General features: G+C 41.7%; 3 protein-coding genes across 5 annotated transcripts in view; 1 reads left to right on the forward strand and 2 right to left on the reverse strand.

The window, feature by feature from the left end:
* The window catches only part of ANKRD12 (ankyrin repeat domain 12), a 58,904-nt gene extending 57,946 nt beyond the window's left edge, over positions 1-958 (reverse strand). For all 3 annotated transcript variants that reach the window (XR_005955982.1, XR_005955981.1, XM_041477638.1), the window contains exon 1: positions 816-958. The gene's annotated coding sequence lies outside the window, so the exon portion shown is untranslated. The remainder of the gene's footprint in view (positions 1-815) is intronic.
* Positions 219-6,587, forward strand: LOC121358985 (translation initiation factor IF-2-like). The gene is made up of 3 exons (XM_041477599.1): positions 219-383; positions 733-1,814; positions 6,467-6,587. The coding sequence occupies exons 1-3, from the start codon at positions 219-221 to the stop codon at positions 6,585-6,587; spliced, it is 1,368 nt and encodes a 455-aa protein (XP_041333533.1).
* A 114-nt stretch (positions 6,588-6,701) lies between these two features.
* Positions 6,702-18,893, reverse strand: NDUFV2 (NADH:ubiquinone oxidoreductase core subunit V2). The gene is made up of 8 exons (XM_041477643.1): positions 18,737-18,893; positions 17,613-17,675; positions 11,837-11,899; positions 11,626-11,742; positions 9,862-10,030; positions 8,553-8,662; positions 7,772-7,848; positions 6,702-6,856 (listed from the first exon to the last, which is right to left on the reverse strand). The coding sequence occupies exons 1-8, from the start codon at positions 18,776-18,778 to the stop codon at positions 6,763-6,765; spliced, it is 735 nt and encodes a 244-aa protein (XP_041333577.1). The 5' UTR covers positions 18,779-18,893; the 3' UTR covers positions 6,702-6,762.
* Positions 18,894-21,023: the final 2,130 nt, after the last annotated feature.

Below are 21,023 nucleotides of genomic sequence, written 5' to 3' on the forward strand. Positions count from 1 at the left end.
CCTTAAGAGAAAAAAAAAAAAAAAAAAAAAAAAAAAAAACCCAAACCAAAAAACCTTCCACCAAAACAAAAATCCCAAGCAAACAGGACTGAATATTATCAGTGGTACCTCGAGAGTCTGACAGGAACTAGAATGAAGAACTGAGCCTGGCATTCTCTCATTCCTTGCCCTTCCTTTGTTGCCTGCTGTCACCTGTGCAGCGCGAGTTGCCGCGCTTCATGCACATCGGCGGCTGCCTGGCGCTGGCAGGGAAGGCAGGGAACGCGTTATCCTGCCGAGCTGCCAGGCAGCCTCGGCGGGGCCGGCACCGACGGAGCAACTCCCGAGGCCGCAGGGAGCAGCCGAAATTCCCGACACGGAGGCGGGGCGTGTGTGTTATGTGCGTGTGTGTCTGGGTGCTATGTGTGTGTACACTGCCATGCCGCCCTCGGCACCCGCGCCCCGCTCGCCCGTGCCGCCTCACTCACTCCCTTCCCCGCACGTTCCCGGCCCTGCCTCCCGCGGCAACCTCCCGCAGGCGGCGGGCCCCTCACGCCGGGCGGCGGGGCAGGGGCCAGGCTCTGCGGGCCAGGCGGTGACAGCGGCGGCCATGGCCCCCGCCGCGGCGCTGACGGGCTGACAGCGCGGCCGGACGGAGCAGGGCGGGAGGCGCGGTGTCCGCTGCCCGGGGGGACACGGCGGCAGCGCTGACACCGCCGAGGCGGGCACCGGGTGGGCGCTCCCCGGGCTCAGGGACAAGGGGGCGGCACCCCGCGGGCACCGGGTGGGGCCGGGGGTTCCCGCCGCGCGCTGGGAAGGTGCGCTCCAGTCCTTACCTTCTCCCGGGAGCACGGCAGCGGGACGCGTCCTCCTCCTCCTCCTGCTGCTGCTGCTGTCTGTGGACGGCGCGGCCGCGGGGAATCGGGCAGGGCAGCGAGTGCCGCCCGCAGTGCTCAGGGGCTGAGGCTCAGCCGCGGCTCCGGGGATTGCAAACACCCCGCCCGCCCGCCCTTTTTTCTTTCTTTCTTTCCTTCTTTCTTTTTTCCTTCCTTCCTTCCTTCCTTTCTTTCCTTCACCTTCCTTCCTCCCTTCCTTCTCTCCCCGTCTCTCTCTTCTTCCCTCTCTCCCTCCCTCCTTTCCTCACACCCCGCGCCGCCGCTCGGCTCCCCCCGCCCCCCTCCCAGCGGCGCTCCCATTGGCCGCGCGCCGCCCACGTGGGCCTCGCGCAGGGCACGGGACGCGGGCGAGCGGTGCCGCTGCCAACGACAGAGCGCTCGGGGCGAGGTGGGCAGCGCACCGCTTCTCGCCATTCCCAGTGCCGTCCCCATCCCGAAGGAGACGGGCGCGAACGCCCGCAGGGCGACGGGAAATAACGGGTTCGCGGGATGCCACACACGGACGGGGCTGGGACGAGGACTAGGGCGCGAGCAATGCGCATGCGCGTCGGGGGGGTTGCGGGGGGCAGCCGCGCATCCTCTTGGGCTGCGGCCGCTGGAACCTTCTGGAAATGGCGGCGGCGGCGGCTCTGGCTGGTCACGGCGAGGTGGCGGACGAGAGCTTTTCCGGTCCGTGCCGCGGGACGGGAGCCGACCTACAGCCACCAGCGCGCCCCGCTTCGCCTCGCCCTGTCCTGCCGCTGCCGCCCCCTCCCCGGGGAGGGGTTTTTCCGGCGGTGATGGCGCAGTGAGTTTTGACTATCGGGCGCTGTGCGCGTGCGCGGCGGGCGCTGCCCCTCCCGTTCCATCCTGTGTTGTCTCCCGTCACCGGGCGCTAGCGGGTACGGAGGGACTGCGGCTAAAGGCCCCGCAGTTTTTGGGAGAAGCCCCCGGACGCAGGTGCGTGTGGCGCGGTGCCGGAAAGCCCGGGGTGGCCGTTCGCTTTCGCCAAAGGCTGTGGGATGCAGATCCCGCCGCGCCTGGGGGTCTGGTCAGTGCTGCGTCCCCCACCCCCCACTCAGGCACAATTCCCATCCTCCCGCCTCTGCAGGACAAGACAACTTCTAGGTTTCCAAACTGTTTTTTTGGGCGTGTTCTGCTTGTACAAATGAGCCAGACGACATATAAAGACATGTAAGGGGTTACGGAGTTGACTGACGATGTAGCCGTAGTTGTAGCCTTGGAAGGGGGTCATTCATCTGCACTCGTGAAAGGTTTTGCATCTGCTTGTGACAACAGTAGTATGTGGCAGGACTTAAGGAGCACGTCTGGAGCTCTACTCGTGGGTTCTCGAGGGGTGCTCTCCAGATCGCTTCTGGGAGGTGCTGGAGGGCTGCCGGGTGTATTTTGACAAGGCAGCTAAACAAAGGCCTTTAGCATAGTTTTAATTGCTGTGGTCACTGCTATTGGATTGCTTTAATCTATTACTGGGTAGAAATTCTTTAATACTTCTTATTCATCAGAAAAGTGGGTTTTTTTCAGTATGAAACGATAACTTTGATTGCGGACACCTATTGTGTGGACTTGCCATTTATTCTGATCCTCCCCATGATGTACCAGCATGAATAGAGGAGAGCATCAAAAATCTCTCATATTCCCATGTTCCACGTTTTACTGTTCAGACAAACTTCTCTCATTTGCTTTCACAATCTTCCTGTACAAATGCTGGTACAGATAATTTGTGTTGTAAAGCAACTGCCTTCACTTTAATTTGATTATTTGGTTAGTGTACAGTGCGTACTGTCTGGTGGCCAGGAACAGCTCTCAGCTGAGTGACCATGTCACAAAGGGAGTTGCCTTTGTATTCTTTTGTGTTTGGTTGATGGCAGCAGTTATCTCTAGAAGTGGAAAACTCATTGAGTAGCAGACAGCCTGTGGAATGTCTGCATAAATGGAGCAAGAGCAGTTTGCAAAGGCAGAGGTTTTTTTTTTTCCATAGTATTATACATGGATCCACACTGTAAAATATGACAGGCTACAGGTGTGGCCTGCTTTGTGGTGCTGCATTTTGTTCCTTGTGCATGAGTAGTGTGGAGTTCCAGTTTGGTGTGTGTTAGGTATTCATAACCAGCACTGAGGTAATGGGAAAGGATTCTCATGAGCAAGCAGATGTTATGATCTGATAATAATATCTGTCAGTAACTGGAAAATATACTGTTCCTTAAGCTGTTTGTAAAACTACTGTTTGGACTAATGAAAAGCATCAGTCAGTTGACCACTAGTTGCTGCCCCTACATTTGTTTCTTGCCCTTGTTTGCAGCAGCCCCTCCCTGTTACATCTAGCACAGCTGCAAGATGCTTTTGTAGCTGCATGGTGTTGGTGTGCGTAGGACTTCCCTTGATCTGCCCTCCCGTCCTGTGTCACCAGCCCTGTGAACTGCTGGTCTTAGGACAAACAGGTCCAGCATCTGGTGGAACTGTGTCATTCAGTCTAGTAACTGAAGGACTGAAAATTTCAGACTGCAGTACCAAAATCTGCCATAAGAACTCACAGGATGCCACACAGGTGAGAGCATGTGCACCAGCCTCTAGGAGGTAACTGGCAGGTCAGCCCGTGGGGCCAGCAGACATCCTGCACAGGTGGAATGGGATTGCACTGCTTCTCCCTATTTAATGACAGAACACTTTTCCAGATAACATTTTTCTGGCAGTGTGTGGTGCCATTACTCCACACTTCCTTCTGTCTTCACCAAAGGAAAGAATCATCATCTCCCACTCTTGTAGTCCAATGGATTCTTTTGGTGTCTTGTGCTTCTATGTCTTAAATCACATTTCCTTTCTCAAGACTACCTGTTTTAAAATCTTCTCAAGGCAGTCTTTTTTTTTCCTTCCCCACTTTCTTTTACTTCTGTATCTTCCACTTTTAGAGATTTAATATAGTATGTGACTTCTTTACTTTTTGCCTCATTCAGGAGAGGCAAACAAGACCACTGAAAACACAGAATCAGTTCTTTTGGTGCTGCAGTAACAGTTTCAGGAATGTGTGGACTGATGCAGTAGTTGACTCATATTTTGCTTAACTCACCGCCCAGTACTCTTGTAGTCCAGGATATTAACTTGATTGAAACAGTAGAATTGCAATTGTCTTTTATCTGACAGGTTAGTGCTACTGCCTAGAATTAATATTAGTGACCCTCTGCTATTGAGGAAAATGACAATTCTGTCCTGTTAATAGTTGTTACCAAAAATGCCCTACTGCAAATGTATATACTAAAATATACATTTTTAATACTAGTAAAAGCAAGCACAAGGTATTATCTACATCTATTGAAAAACAAAACAGAGAACTGGGATGCATCAATTCTTGCACTATCCTGAAACTCTTTCATAATGATCACCTTGCTAATTCTCATCACAATCCTGCATAAGTTACCATTCTGAAAATAATTTATTGTATATAGTAAACAGCTACATCTAACAAATAATGCAAAATATGTATTTCTACTTGAGATGTTTGAAATGTTCAAATTTCATCAAAACCTGAAATAACGCAAGGTGTGATTTAATTTTTTTTAACCATTTAATACGATTGCCCATACTTTTTTGAGGAGAAACCAGGACTATAAAGCCTCATATTAATTGATTAATGAATGAAGAGGGTAAGATGGGAGAGAAAAGTAATAGTTATTTTCTTACTTGTCTACAATCATTTGACAGTCCTGTAGCTGCCCTCCAGTACTCAATTTAAAGAGTGATGTATCAGATTTGTGCCGTGCAGTAGGGATAATGTAAATTATCCTATTCTAGTCAAGTGATTGGCAGATTCTCACATGTTGCATCAAAATGACTGACAGCTTGTTTGTGGAACATCACTAACAATCTCCAAAATATGGGAACTGTGGAGGTCCATGTTCTGCTCCTGAGACAAACATCAAAATTGTCACGTGCAGATGGAATAAACTGGGGAGAAAAGTGGGATAAGGCTACAAATTCTGTGTGGCTTTAAAAATGAGTGGAGTCTGGCATTCTGGAGCTTTGTTTTTGTATAGTTGGATGTTTCAACCTCGGCAGGTCCAAAACTATGTTTCCCTTCAACACAATTATGCAATCCCATGGGATTTCACTGTTACATACAAAACCATAAATAACTGTAGCACAGTACAGTTCCACAATGCAGGCAACATCCTCACTTGTATTCAACATATACTTCAAAGGTTAGAATAAGGTAAGGTTGTATGAACTAGAATACAGCTTTGCTGTTAAAATGGAACAAAGCATAGTCAGACTGGAATACTAAAATGAATCTGTCTTTGCATCAAGATGTGAGATGCTGTCTGCCTCATGTCTCTAGAGAAGTGCCACAAAATGCCAGATGCCTGGCCTGCTACAAGGCCTGAGGCTATTACAAACATGGAGTGACCTTTCAGAAGAGCATTCAGAGACTTGAAATGACAGATAAGATTTCAATCCGTGTACTATTTCCTCCTGTGTGTTATGTTCTGTACTACTTCTACACAAGATTTTTCTTATGCTTGTTTGGAAACTGCTTCACTCATGAGTTGTATGTATTTATTGAATTTTCTTTTCCATTTGTATGCAATTCTATTATTTCATTTTATAAATATATTAATATGGAAGAGATAGCAAATTTCTCATACAAATTATTTACAGATACATTATCTTCCCAGAACTACCAACAGCAATACTGCTTTTTTAATGGTGTGTGAAGGAACTTCACAGAGCATGTTGAAATAAAGGTGGTGCATGAATAGACTTCATGAGATAGCCATTTTGCAGGTAATATTAAAAACACAATTTAACTCCAAAGAGGGAGAATAGTTTGGTGAAGTACTATTAATCAGATTATCAAAACAAAGTAAACATAATACAGAATAAAATTATAAATGATAGAGTTAAGCTTCATCTATCTTGTCAGTTGTAATACAAATGTAAGTTCCATGGCAGATTTGAGAAGAGACAGACACAGTATGGTCTCAAGATGACCGATATGTCCACATTTCCTAATTTGCATGGAAATGTATGTTGGTATAGCTAAAGCATTTGCCCAGTTTTACAAGTACAGGTATGCAGTCAAGTTTTAAAAAAATTATCTTCATCGTTTTTATATTCAAAGAAATTCCTCAATTTCACACAGATTAGTTCTTGAAAGTAGCTGGTGCACAGTAATAAGGTCAAAGAAGGATCTGTGAATCAAAGATCCAGTGTCAGATATTACTACCCTTAAGCACATGTTGAACTGTTCTGATCTATTCTGTCTTCCCCCAATTCCATGCCTTGTCTGTATTAAATAAACTTACAAAGGAAGTTAGTTGGTTTTGGTTGCTATTAATTCTTTTAGTAGAGTACTACTGGTCTTTGGGACTTTACATTTTTCCTGATTACAGAATGATACTAAGAAGAATTAAGCTTTTAAGAAGAACCACTTCTAACTGAAGCTACGCGATTTTATGTACAACACGGCTCAGATAACCTTTCTTGTTTGTGTGTGTTTGTTTGATTATAAATTGCCAATAAAAGTAACATGATGAAGTTTTGTCAGATAATCTCCTTTCAGTTTCGTTCCTTGTCTATTTGCTTGATTTGTAATTTAGGTTTGTTGCTTCTGCAATAAACATTGAAAGAATTTTCAAGGACAGATCAAAAGATGCAACTTTTCATCTCTCATTGACTGTAAGTGGACACTTTCAGGGAGACACTTTATACAGTCTATAGAATCACTTTTCTTACAGTCTGGAATTATGATTAGACTGTAGTCAAAGCACAGTAAGTTAGATAGTCTAACTGCTGGGGTTTTATAAAAAACCAAAACATTAGAATGTACATAACTTTACTGAGATTGAAGATACTTTATTCTTTTCAGACAGTTCATCTTATATTACAAAAATCTTTAGAGGTCATCTCGAACTCCAAAACCTGGTCCTTTGGGTGGTTCAGTCAGGGAAGTAAGGCCACCAGCTGGCTCACAAGAAAAACGTCCACTCCTGAAAAATGAAAGGAGTTTATTCATTGCTAGTATTGACAACAACTCAGATTCTGTTTAATTATTGGATAGAAGACAGTCACAAATCTGACTTAAGGATGAAGCCACTATTTTTTGTTTTGTTCTTCCCATTCAACCTTCAGAAAAAGTGTGATGTAGCTGTTAAAGTGAAAGGATTCCAAATCCAAGTAGTGACAAAAAAAAAATTCATAACTGAAATGCAAGCTAGGACCACTTGTTTTCTTTTATATTCACGTATAGGTTGGCCAGGCACCATCAAATTTTATCAATCACAGTTTTTTTATAGGTGCTTCCCTGTGTTTTTTTGAAACTGTAACTGTTGTAAGATTACTGTTCTTGTATTCAAAACATCTTTATAGAAACAATAGGAATAGGTAACACCCATGTCAAATTAATTTCCCCACTGACACAAACTTGGTGGGCTAACAAAGAACAGCAGGAAATAACAGAAAAGTTCAGCAGTAACATCCCTCTCACCAACTTACAATCTTTGGGTTTTATCAGAAATCAGAAAAAACCCAACAAACCAGCCAACCAACAGGAATTTGTTGGTTTAAAAGATCTAGACAAAAATTCCAACAGGTGACATCATTCACCTACTAAGTACCTATTAATTACTAAGACAAATCAGAATTCATGTTTTCACATTCCATCTTCCTCTGGTCAGTCATCAAGAACATGCAAATTCTCAGTTCTTTCCAGTTTGTTTTGGCTTTGAATGCATGCACTTCTGTTCAGTAAATTAAGGAATGCTTTTTAGCTGTAGGCTGTGAACTCAAATCGCTGGAAAAGTAATTTAGTTTCTCAGAAGAATCACCCTTCGTGTAGGTGACCAATACAATAATTTATAAATACAGGCAATTATATATTATAGCTTATTATAAAGATAGCATACCTTGGGCCTGGTTTGGGAACTTTGCCAGCCTTTAGCTCATCAATTATGTCTTCAATATCTTTGGGTGTCAAATCTTCCTGTAAAACAAAAAATTAAATAATTGACAAAACTGAGTCATCAGTTACTCAAAATGCAACACTTCAAATTTATCAGATCAGCGTGACTCTAGCACAGGTAATTTTGATCCTATCCATTAACATACATAGTAGCTTAAAGAATGAGGAAAACTGAAAAGTTTACTGTCATTTTAATGTTGAGACTTTATTTCATGTGTAGTTGCAGAAATTTGCTAAAACAAACAATGTTGATGCAAGCCAAGGGTTTGTGTTTTCAGCTTCCTGATATTAGGGAGCTGATCTCTGCCTACCCACTACACATATGCCATGACACATAACATGTCATGCAGAATGGTGTTGTCTGCAACAAAAAAAAATTTGGGTACAGTTCAAGACAACACTTACTGAATTAGTCCATACTTTCTAACAGACTGCTTTAAAATGCTTTCAAAAGCTTATCAAATACCTATTTAAAAATTCCAGATTTACAGGCAGACCACAATCAGAAAAATGCATCCTCAGACAGTGACTGGAATGAAAAATACACTGATACAAATGAACTGTTCTAGCAAGAGGCCAAGAAACTAAAAGATGCTGTAGGAAATGAGTTCTTCCTGTCAATAGGAATTGGAAAACTGACCACAACTTCACAGTCTGGAACAACTGGAAAATACAGGTAAGCCAGCAAAGAAGTTAAATATTTTAAAAGGGAATGCAGTACTTACATAGTAATTGTCATTGATTTGTACCATTGGTGCATTTACACAAGCACCTAAACATTCCACTTCTATCAGCGTGAAGAGTTTATCAGGTGTTGTTTCCCCAACTTTAATACCTAAACCAATAAATTAATTAGGCTCACCAATGGTTATGAACAAGAATAATAAAGCATGAATCATTGCATTACTTGTAGTTGGGCCTTAAAAGCATCTGCAAAGTTAAACCCCCTTAAATGAGTCCAAAATTATTCCATTAAACAGAAGTTTCTAATAAACCATTAAGTCAATTTTCAGCTACATTTTTGAGACCTTGTTTACAGGTATGAATCATTGAAAAATAACCATGAAATGACAATTCTAAGAAACACAACAGATCTACTCAAGAACATTTTTAGTAATCAGTACAATAAAATGGAAAAATAGGGACACACAGCTTTTATGTGCTGATAGGAAATGCAGTAATATACAGTGTTGAATATTCCCAAATTAACCAACATCCAAACATTGTTAGCTACAAACTGATAAACAACTTGCAAGTTTTTACACAAAAGATGATTTACTGAGCTGTATACATACTTAGCATCCATGGCATGTTACTGTTCTACTGCTAGAGATACAGACCTTCCCCAGAGGTGAGTTAGTCCAAGTAACATCTCAAGAGTCTAATTTCTACAAAATACTCCATGGAAGGAAGAATACTGAAAAGCTGTTTTCCTCCATTTACTAGTAGGAAGGAGTTGGAAATAATGGAAGTTGTAAGTTAGGCCTGTCTCAGTAGAAACCACAGAATCATTCTTACTGCTTTGATTTCTCAAGCTGAGAGTTTCAGTAGAAATGAAGCTATCTATGCAGTAACAAGACATTTCATCTAAATATGCTTTTTTCAGACAAAAGAGTATATGAAATAACAGATAATTGGCAGCTGTTCTGCAGCTCTTATCACCCGTTCTTAGAAAAAGTTAACACAGCTTTTCGTAGAAGGGGAAGAGTTGTCAGTTGCTGATCTTACCCTCTCTTCTCCCTATAACCACCCAAAAAAGGAGGAAAAAACCCCAACCTACAAACAAAACCCCTGAGTACTCCTTGCATCCCATGATGCACCATTCTCAATTGACTTTTCCCATGGAAAATTCAAAAATTATGTTAACATCACGTTATCATCCAGAGGGACCTTGAAAAGACAAAGAGGTGGGTCCGTGTGAACCTTATGAAGCTGAACAAGGCCAATTTTCCACTATATGAATAATTTTACTTCAGGATCATTAAACAAAGGTAAAAAAAAATATAAGAAGTAAATTAGAAATTTGCGTCATACCAAGTTTCTTCTTAATGGCTTCTAAAATGCTGTCAGAGTCTCGCAGCATGCATGGCGTGGTGGTGCAGACCTGGATGTGGTATTTCCCAACAGGTTTGCGATTGTACATGGTGTAGAAGGTTGCTACTTCATAGACTCTCATGGGAGGCATGTCTAAAACTTCAGCAACCTGTGACAGGAAAAACCACACTATATTGAATTCTCAGAGGGCAGCAGTAAAGGCATTTAGCAAACCATTTCAGTGAAGGCACCTGTCCTGTCAGCAGTAACAGGTAAGGAGGAGGGTGGGGGTGGGTATCAAAGTACAAATGTATTCCAAGTGCCAAGACTGGACACCCGAGTTCTCTGACTGGCATCACCCTGCTTGAGCACAAACTTCGCTAAGCCGTGCATCTGCACAGCAAGGAGCTGAGTCAGCTCCCCTCCAGCATCTCTTGTCAGACACAAGGGGATGTGAGGAGTCAGCTGGGTTTGGGCTTTCCTTGTCAGCTCCAGCTCACACTGCACTTGGGCTGTGCCAGTGAACCAACCTGTACAAGCCTCCTCACACTAATCCATGGAAGCCTTTTAGTAAGGAATACTTGTAGGCTGGTACTGTGCTTATCTAATTCACACAGAGCAGGTCTCCCTCGGGTTCTGTGACACACCAGGGCTACATCTGCAGATTCCTGTCTCAGCTAATAAGTAGGGAGTGGAGTATGATCTCCATGGAGCCAGTTCTAGTGCAAGTATCCCTGATCTCATTAACATGGAACCCTGGCAAACTGCTCAAGTTGAGAACTGGCTCTGGTTTCAATAGTGTAACTGTTTTATGTTCCAGTTTCTCTAGCAGGCAAATAACAAATCATGGAAAATACTTGTTCACTTAAAAGCCTTAAGATCGTTTTAAACATAGTATCAATCTCAAACTTAAAAAAACTAATATACACTGCCAGCATTAATGGAGCTTTGAGGCTTTATGTTATGCTGTAGAAACTGTAGCAGACATAAATTGCCTTTCTTTAAATGCTCATTCACCTCCTTCAATCATTCCTCTAATGCTCACAATCTTCACCTTAAATTGAATTTAAAACTTTACACTTTAAAATTGATGGTATGCCAGATGGTAACACATAGTACAACAGATTTATTCATATGAATATAAACCAGATTTTTTTATTTCTTGGTATTTGGTTACTGTCATGCAGCCTCTCACTTTGGAGCAGCGTAGTTATTTGTCTGGCCTGGTTATTTTGAAACAATGATTAACCTGACAAGTCTTCCGGGCACTTGCTGTGAGGTTACTCAACACTCCTGACATCTACTACACTAACACTGCTCTGCAGAGTCCTTACAGATCTAGAGATTAAGTATAATCCAGGCAATGTGTGAAATGCCATTTATCTGGGAGCAAGAAAACTCCACTGACATTACCTTTTTTTTCCTTCCCCCACATTCAGCAGTGAACAAAATCAAGTCTCTGTTCCTAATTCTAAGACCACTCTGGGAGAAGAGCCTATCTGAATAGGTTTTACCTCATTTTTTATTTGTTCTGCCTGTAGTTTTTAGCAATGGGCTAATATTATATAAACAGAGCCCTGAGTTTTTCTGCGTTAGTTTTCCCTTGTAATTTTAAAAATGTAGTCTCATAGGGAATTCTCACAATTCTGCACCACATATAAATTCCCATGTTAGTAAGCTTTCATTAATTAATATTAATATTCTAGTAAGATATTGAAAGAAAACAATAAAATCATGCTTGAAAGAAAATCAAGTACTAAATACCTTGTTCATAGCTGATATGGGCAGCCATCCATGCTGTCTTTGGGCCAAATCCAGTACTGCCATGACAGCTGCAGACTTGTGTCCCTCTGGGTAGTTGTTAATGATCGCTTCTATTCGCTTGTTAAAGGGAAAGAAGGAAAACAAATCAGTACTGCTCTAAACACAAAGTCTGTGTATTGAACTTTTTTTTTTTTTTTTTTTGTCTGCATACCTTTAGGTTTTCAGGTGTGAACTCAAATGGAGTATTTGGATTGTTTTCAGGACTATCTCTATGCTTCAGGAAAAGAAGAAAAATGTGTAAAAATGGGTTATTAGTAAATTATTCAGGACACATTTACTGCTGTAAAATACCTTCTCATTACACAGTTACAGTTGAGCTGCTTGAATAAAAACTATGTATTCCACATAAAAATGTCATAGTACTAAAGTGATTAAATATATTTGGGAAAGTTATCAAAAATATTGATATTGATCTTAAAAATCATAACCTATTCCCATTACTTCCTATTAAAGAAAAGATTTACTGAGAAATACATGAAATTATATATTGAGAAAATATATGGTGTTGTTATCAAAATACGTATTTTTTACACTGTTAATACAGTTTGATAATTATGTTCAAATTTACAATAGGAAGAGTAAGAACGCTCTGGTTAATACCTTAATAAACAAGAGACTAAAACAACAGTTCATTTTTCCCTTTAACATGAAACATTAATTTTAAAAAAGCTCCACAATTCATCAAGAAGTTTGCTGTACAATTAAAACATTTGCACATTCAAACACATTATTAATCCATTTCAATGTATTATTTTGATTTGTAATGGATTTCAACATTTTCATTTTATATACAATTCTGAATCAAAATGCAAGAAGCAGAATTTTGAATTAGTATTTCCAAAATAAGGTATTCTAACAAGTTATTTTTAAGGTGGTTCTCTAGGGAAACATCAAATTTTAATTATTTCTTCTATATTCAGAAAATGCAAATTTGGAGGTCTTGAAAAAAGTAACATTTTCCTGTAGTCAAATCTTAGTTCTAACTAAAATCCTTTTCCACCAGAAAATGTTCCTGCACAGAATTTTTAGCTGTCTCTAAGCAGCTCATTTGGGTTTCCTTTAAATACCTATAGCTAAGTTTAACTTCATACAGTTTTCAAATTGAGAAAATTTCAAATCAAAGGGAAAGGTTGTGGGAAAATACAAGCTACACCTGAGGCTTGATGTTAGAAGTAATCCACAACTAGCCAATAATAAAAGCTTTAGAAGTGTATTTAGAATAAAGAAGCCCCCTTGACTGACATCCACCTGGATAATTTCCTCCAGCAACCGAGGGTGATTTTGCAGTTGCCACACTACACCCTTCTTACAAAGCAGCAAAGGATTTAATGAAAACCTCAGCACTGCCAAGACACCTGCATACTGAAGTATGTATCACCAGTGAAGAACTTAGAACATGTGTGGTCCACAGCTATTCTCAGATTTAGAAATTTTAATATGGAAATATTGCAAGGGCAAATATTTCAATTACATCTGTTGGTCTGTCCAGGGATTACCTTTGCTTATCCTGTCTATATCCCAAAGCTGACAATACGACTGCCACCATCAGTCTGAAGCATTGTGCCCTCACCACAGTTTCATATCCAATATAAAACTACCATGGATAAATAGTTCACCAAGGACGACTTTCCTATAAGAACAGGAATTACAGAAAGATGAATGATGCCCTTTGAACACACTACTATTTTATTTAGTGTTAATTTCTTGCTTATTGTGTGGTTTACAACATAAAAGACCTTTTAGGAACACAATTCCCATTATTTTGCACTGACCCTTCCAGATAAAGGATTTGATGACCCATATTTAGTCTTGGTGAGTGTTTTCTACCAATGTTATTGGTAGAAAAAGAGTAAAAAAAGCTCTCAAAAAGAGGCTTATGGAGAGAAGACTGATTGGAAATAATGTACAACTTTTATTATTTTTTCCCTTACAGACCTTTCCATGTCTTAGCTGCACAGATCAATTCCACAATTCATGGCATTTCCATAACTTAGCTTTTCCTTCTCAAATCTGCATGCCTATTTTGCTATTATTTTGCCTTCCATAGCTATGTGATAGTTAGCAATTGTACTTTGTCTTTGGCAAATGCTTTTGCAGATACCCGTATTTGATTTATACAAATTTCCCTCTTTGTCTGGAGCAGCTGTTCTTTTCAGTGTATCATCTCTAAACGGATATCCTTAAATGCCCTACATGTGAAGAAGAAAAATAAAGACTTTATACTGGAAAATACAGGTGTAGCTGTAGCAAGGTTTCATGATATATTGTAAAGGCTATAGCAGAGGTGAGCAATAAATAAGTCATGTCACCTTTTATATATTCCCTTTTCCTGAAAGGGCTTAATCTAATTGTGGGCCATGGAAAGTTTGATAGTTTTCACCAAGAGCTTACACAGTTCTAGGACTCCTGAGCAGTTAGAAATTTATATGTTCTCTAGTCTTATATTTGTCTGACCATGTGCCATTTATCTGATACTCGCATACACTGACATGCTCCTAAATAACATGGGTGCATTTCCATGGTTTTTCAGGATACAGATTCTAGAGAGCAAGATCAGAAATAAGAAAACAGTACTGGAAAGAGTACTATTTTAAATTACAGAGTGGTTGAAGTTGGAAGGAACCTCTGGAACCTTGGAAGGAACCTTGCCCAGTACTGTGTCCAGATGGCTTCTTCTGGTCATCTGGGTCAAACTCCCCTGCTGCAGCAGGGACACCCAGAGCTGCTTGCCCAGTACTGTGTCCAGATGGCTTCTTCTGAATCTATCCAATAATGGAGACTCCACAACCTCTGTGGGCAACCTGTGCCAGTGCTCTGTCACCCTCATAGTGAAAAAGTGTTTCCTGATGTTCTCTGAGGTCATTGCCTCTGGCCTTGTCACCTGGCACCACTGAAATGAGCTTGGCTCTGTCCTCTTTGCACCCTCCCCCCATGCAAGTCTTTTCCCAAGTCTCTTCTCATGCTCCCCCATTTCCCAAAGTCATAAGTGAAGTTTTCATTCCACTCATACGTTGATTTTATCACATTTATATTGCAGAAACAGAGCCTATTTAAGTAGGAACACCTTCACTGCAAAGGCTACCCAGCCACAGATGCCAGTGCACTCCCATGGAAGCCACTAAGGCTGCTGAATGGTCACCTCATATTCCTTTTGCTACACTGACCTGGGCCATTTTATTATTATGCTTTCTTTTTTCCCAGTGATCCAATCATCTGTCTTTCTGACACAGAAAATTATTAAAGAGTACTGAAGAATTACAACAGAATAGTCAGAATAATTTAGTTTCCATGTATACTGCAGAAACACTGGCTTGAAACTTGACCTATGCCCTATGGTAAACACCAGTCCAAAACACTGTAAACCAAAATGAGAGAACTGGGTGGTCTGCAGGGGCGATGTTTAGGGCAACAACCTGTTCAGAATCCATATCAAATCAGCAGTGAAAAAACATGCATTATTTCTCCTCTAAAGGGAAATTACCCTACATTCTCTACTCCAACAGAACTCTAAGATATAAACCCCTCTTTAAGAATGGTGGAAGTGGTCTCAAACACAAGTATCTCACTGACCAACTTCACAAGTAACTAAAACTCAAATACAGGAATTCTTCAACCTTTGGTGCTGAACCCCCTGTGCAGCCCTATGACAAAGCCCACATCAGGCTGTCGATGTGTTAAGGAAACTCAGTCCATGTATTGAAAACACTAAAGTACAAGAGCTAAGTTTTAGCTGATAAGAAGGCTAAAATCAGGTAAAAGTAGAGTATAAAGAATGCATGTTTCAATGAAGAAAGGTAATCATAATAAATGTGTCTGGAATCAGGCCTTCCCTAGCCATCAGAATGTAGAGATTTGGAGCATCACTCTTACATTTCTATGGGCAAGCAATCTGCCTAATTTTGTACTTGATATCCTCTCACTGGAAGTGTAATGTAGCTACCTGTGATGGCACTTAGAGCCTTTCTCTCAATCATTAAATTCAACTTTCTGGGTGTTTCAGAATACAAAGGTATTTCAGCAGAAGTTCTCTTATGTCTTTGTGTTTCTGCTAACATGTAACATGTTTGCAAAGGGAAGCACAGCCATGCAAATCAGAAATGCCTTTTAATATTAGATTTTATGACAACCAGGTCCCTTGCTAGCTTGTCCTCTGCTGTTACAACACAAATACACTGTATGCATTTACCTTCCTCATGTACAGATTTTATACATGAAAAGTGCAAGAAGCAGCAGCAATAAGCTTTGTAAAACAAACCCATGACACTTGTGTGTAAACTGACATACTAAGACAACCACCACAACAGATTTGAGTTACTCCCATTAGTTCTGCACAAGCAGTTTTTAAACAAACTTTTGACAATTCTGCTTGTAATTTAAAAAAAAAAAAACCCTTTCAATTTTTTTTTCCTCTATAGAAATCCAGGGGAAGTCCAATTTTCTGATTGTATAGGAACACCTGGTGTTGATAAAAAGAATGTCTTTGTCTCAACCCAGCAGGACAAATTTCCCTTGAAATATGCCATTTCAAGTAGCATCTGGAGTTCAGTTAGGGCAAACAATTAAACACACATACAGTGACATCCAACTGTCTTCTTCCCATTACCTTTTACTTCAGAGAAGAACAAATATTACCTTATCAAAAAACAACAGCTGAGAAAAAAACCAACAAGGAAAAAACCAAACCCACACAGAACCAAGCTCTTATGCTCCTTTAGCAAAAATTCTGCTGCGGAATAAGTCATCAGTGATGCTATAAAATAAACATCTGCAAAGCACTCTGCTTTTCTACTTGCCTTTCTTTGTTACCAGGCTCCCCCCTCCAGCAAATAATTTTAACAATTACATAGATCTTGAATTGACAAAGCTATCTAGCTTCAAATGTCAGACATAACAGCCAAAGGTGCCATTAGGGTGCCAAAGACATCTTTTGCCTTTCTTCACCAACCTCCAACTACCCTTGAAGTTTCCTAAACTTGCCAGATTACAGCATTTCCTCTATTCCTTAACACCAGCTCTCACCCTGTAAATCACCAATTCCTGCTCAGATTTCTGGAAAAGTACACAAAGCATATAATACTGAGATCCTATTAACTTCATTTTATGGTTAAAGCTGTAGAGACAGCTGCAGAAAGGAAATAACAACAATGTGTCCTAAAATCCTGAGCACCTGTTTTCAACAGTGGTCAACTCTCTAGTAAAGGGCTGATTTTTACCAAGTGTTGGGAAGATGCCAAATTATTCAGCTGTTAAACTGCAGACCAGCTAAAGCTCTGAATGGAGCAGAATGGGAGAAAATGCACACTCTGTTGAGATGCTTCAGGTTCTCTTCAGAGGTAGACAGACAACACAGCTGCTTTACACACTTAAATTCAAGGGCTTTTTACTTTTTGCAATTACTACTACTGTTTATGCCTTTTATGACAGTGCTTAATGGCCTCAATTACAACTCATTGTACAACTTGCTGTATCACACAGAACATGAACAAGAACTGTACTTTTCAACTCCTGTAAACACAGCTAGAACCTGAGCCCATGGGTAATTCTGCAGCAAATTTCAGAAAGCAAGAAACTGCACCTGCAAAAAGTTTAATGAGATTGAATTACAAACTCAACTCAAATAAATAAAGGAAACAAGAACTGGTTTATAATGAAATAAAGTTTAAGCAAATCTCATCTGCAATCACATACAAATTACGGAGCATTTTCACTATATAAGAAACACAAGAGACAAAAACTAAAATAAAACATAAAATAAAACTCCATTACAACTCTAATAGAAGGTTCTACAGAAAAAAGCCCTTTTCTTTGTAAATGCCAGTAGGTTTCTATAGCAAATTTCTGCCTATCAGAAGCTTTTAGGCAGATTTGGAACAGCACATGCCAAACTCTTCTGACCCATCCCCCTGAGAGTAAAGCAGATTATTTACCACAAATAAGGCTCCAGTGGCATTGCGCTCTGCTGTTCCATGCAAGTATCGGATCTGTCTTGCCTACAAGCAAAGTACAGTGTTAACAATGCACATACTGCTAGTGGCTGCTTTCAGAACCAGCCTGATTTCCATTCTAACTGTAAGCCATTAATTCTACTGCTATCACTAATCATTTAAAATAAGTCAAGAAGATATTACTGAGTACTATTAGGCGAGCAAATCTCTCGACTCCTGCCTTGACCAGTTGAAACAATGCAGAAATTAAAGGACTGAACTCTGCTACTGTTTAATTAAAGTGCCTTGAACACAAATTCTAATCCAACATTTAATGAAGAATTTCCCAATTTGTGACTTTACATAGCATCTGATATAAACTCTGCAGAAACCATTACTGCTACTGAAGTTCTCCAGTAAGCATTTGCATGCTTCTTCAGCTTTTATCAAACGAAATGCTGAGAACTTTTTTGTGTTTACATTTGCACAGGAGGGCAAATGTAAACACAAAGCTGAAGAATGAACAGAACACAGACCCATAAGCAAGTTCTGTTCAACTCTTCTCTGTACTCTCTGACATGCCAGAACAGATCAAGATTTCTAGATTCTGGCCGGTATTAGTAAGATTTTATAATTCTACCCCAAGTATTTAGTCTATTAAAAATTATTTTTATATTAAATTACGTTTATTTTTATACTTAACTCTTGAGCAATTTTGAGCTTTCTTAAAGTAGAATCACAGAACGGTTTAGGGTGGAAGGGACCTAAAGATCATGTCTTTCCAATCCCTTGCCATGGGCGGGGACACCTTCCACCAGACCGGGCTGCTCAGAGTCCCATCCAACCCGGCCCCGAACGCTCCCAGGGATGGGACAGGCATATGACAGGGACAGGCTGCCACCATCCTGTGACACTACACTGCGGGTGCACCTGCGCGACCCGCTGCTAGAAAGACTGAGCTGACCAGGCCGTCTTTGCAGAAGAGCCGGGACAGCGGGTCCGCGGTCCACAGACCGGGATTCCAGGCACCGACCTACCCTCAGGCCCCCTTCCCCCGCCCCGCCGCGGCCTCCCCGCTGTCCCGCGGCCTCTCCGACTCCCGGCCGGCGGTGGCACGGAGCCCTTACCGAGCGTGCGGCCGCGGCGCGCAGGGCAGCGCACAGGAGCATGGCGGCGGCGGCGATCCCCGCTCCCGCTGCTCTTCCTTCTCCCGATCCCTCTCCTTGAGGCCCGGGCTCGCCCTCCGCCGCGCCACGCCAAGGAGACGCGCAGCGCGCATGCGCCGGGGCGCGCCCGCAGCGCGCGTGCCCGCTCTGGAAGCGGAGGCTGTCCCGGGTGTCCCGAGAGTCCCGGCCCGCCGGAGCGGCCCTGGGCCGCCAGGAAACCCGCCTCAGGGGTGCCTGGGGGTGTCCGCGGGAGTTCCAGCCTCTCGTGGCACGCACCAGCGTGGAGGAAACAGATTCCTTCGGAAACAAGAGCTGTAACAGCGGAAAATGGCAGGGAACTAGTGAGGGTTTTGTCAGCCCTGTGTTTCCTACCTTCCTACCCACTTGTTTGGGGTTTTAATGTTTGGACTGCTTGCACCTATGTTTTGTCCTCCTTTAGGAGAAACAATAAACGCTGATTGTAAGCATTCTCGTATGACACCACAATCCAAGTGCTGGAACACAGAATCACAGAATGGTTTGGGTTGGAAGGGAGCTTAAACATCATCTGGTTCCAACCCCTGCCATGGGCAGGGACACCTCCCGCTGGGCAGGCTGCTCAGAGCCCCAGCCAGCTGGGCTGGAGCGCAGGTGGGAATGAGGCATCCACAATTTATCTGGGCTAGACGTGAGTAACAGGCTCTTCCTTAGGTGCGGCTGGTTCTTAGGAGCGTGGCTCACAGGTCCATCCGTGTGCAGAGCCTCGATCGTTCGGGCTTTGTCATGAGGAGTGCGAATGTACCCTTTTCACTGTCAAATAAATTCACGTTTTTCGAATAGCAGCCAAGGAGGAAGTCTTTTATTCCAATGAGTACTCAGCATTCCAGATTGGCAAAGCATCACCTGATGTTCCAACATCTCTGACCGTATCCTCCTTCTGTCTGAGGAGGAATCTCCCCTGTAGTCCTCACCTATTTACCCTGGCTTTCAGTGGGGCAGCTTTATTGATTTCGTGAATTTCACACTGAAAATCTATCCACGCGTATTTTATTTTTTTACTAAAACTCTGACGATTTGCGAGTTGACACTGAGTATCAATTACTTTTAATAAGTACACAGCAGAACAAAAATTCAGCTTTCCTTACAGTGTTTTCCTTCATCCAAAGCATTAACTTCTTTTTCATCTGCTTACTTATGTTGAGACACCCTCTTTTGTTTTGTATATACTTTTAAAAAGGCAGGATTAACTACGCTACGGCAAACTGAATTGTATTAAAAAGATTTCATGATTATGGTATGAATTTTTACTGATGAAATGATCCATCAGGGCACTTGCTGGGACAAAAGGCCAGGTAACCGAGAACCACGGTGGCCAGGCCGTGTAAGTGCATCTGAAAAAGGAAAGGTTTCCTGTAAAGAAACTTGTGTGTATGGGGAGACAAGTGCCATTGTCCATCTCAACAGACAGCTCTAGGGAAAAGCCAAAACACTAAACATTGCATGTATTAGGACATTTTAAGATATTTATATACCTGCAGGGATATGTACATATGTGCACAAATATGCTTGGGAGCTGTTAGTGTAATTTATGTCCTTTCAGCAGAATACTTTTCATTTGCACTGGGGATCAGGCGGGATGTGGTACTAGCTCTGGTTAGATTACTGCCCTTTACATTGGGGTTCACTGTAGTCAGTGGTGTGTTCCTGCTACTTATTCATTATTTCCTCAATGCTGACAGATATCATCAGCATTTGTAATTTACGTACTGCTACCAGTATTTGATATTTTCATTGATTTGTTTTTACTGTTTACTTGCTCATAAACATAATTTTTTCACTTGCAATCAAATAATTAATTTCTGTGTTGTTGTATTTCTTTATTAGTATGCATTATGCACAATAATTGCTTTCAGGCTTTTGACTTAAATGTAAATAATAGTAGGGATATTTAATGGCTGTTACATTACTCTCCATTTTGAAATACAAAAATAAACAAATCAGCTTTCATTAATCTTTAATCCATTATTCATGTACACATGTACAGGCATTCGCTGTATATTTTCTGACATTCAAAAGTAGTATTTTCAGCCACAGCAGTGCAAGTAATACTAACCAATCATACCTGAAAATGTTAGCTTTCTATTATTTTAGAATCATAGAATCTTAGCATGGTTAGAAGAGACCTTGATCATCTAGTTCTAACCCCCCTTCAATGAGCAGAAACACCTTTCACTTGGCTGGCTTGCTCAGAGCCCCATCCAACCTGGCC

The sequence above is a fragment of the Pyrgilauda ruficollis genome, unplaced genomic scaffold, assembly GCF_017590135.1.
Source record: "Pyrgilauda ruficollis isolate IOZ18807 unplaced genomic scaffold, ASM1759013v1 scaffold41, whole genome shotgun sequence".
NCBI lineage: Eukaryota > Metazoa > Chordata > Aves > Passeriformes > Passeridae > Pyrgilauda > Pyrgilauda ruficollis.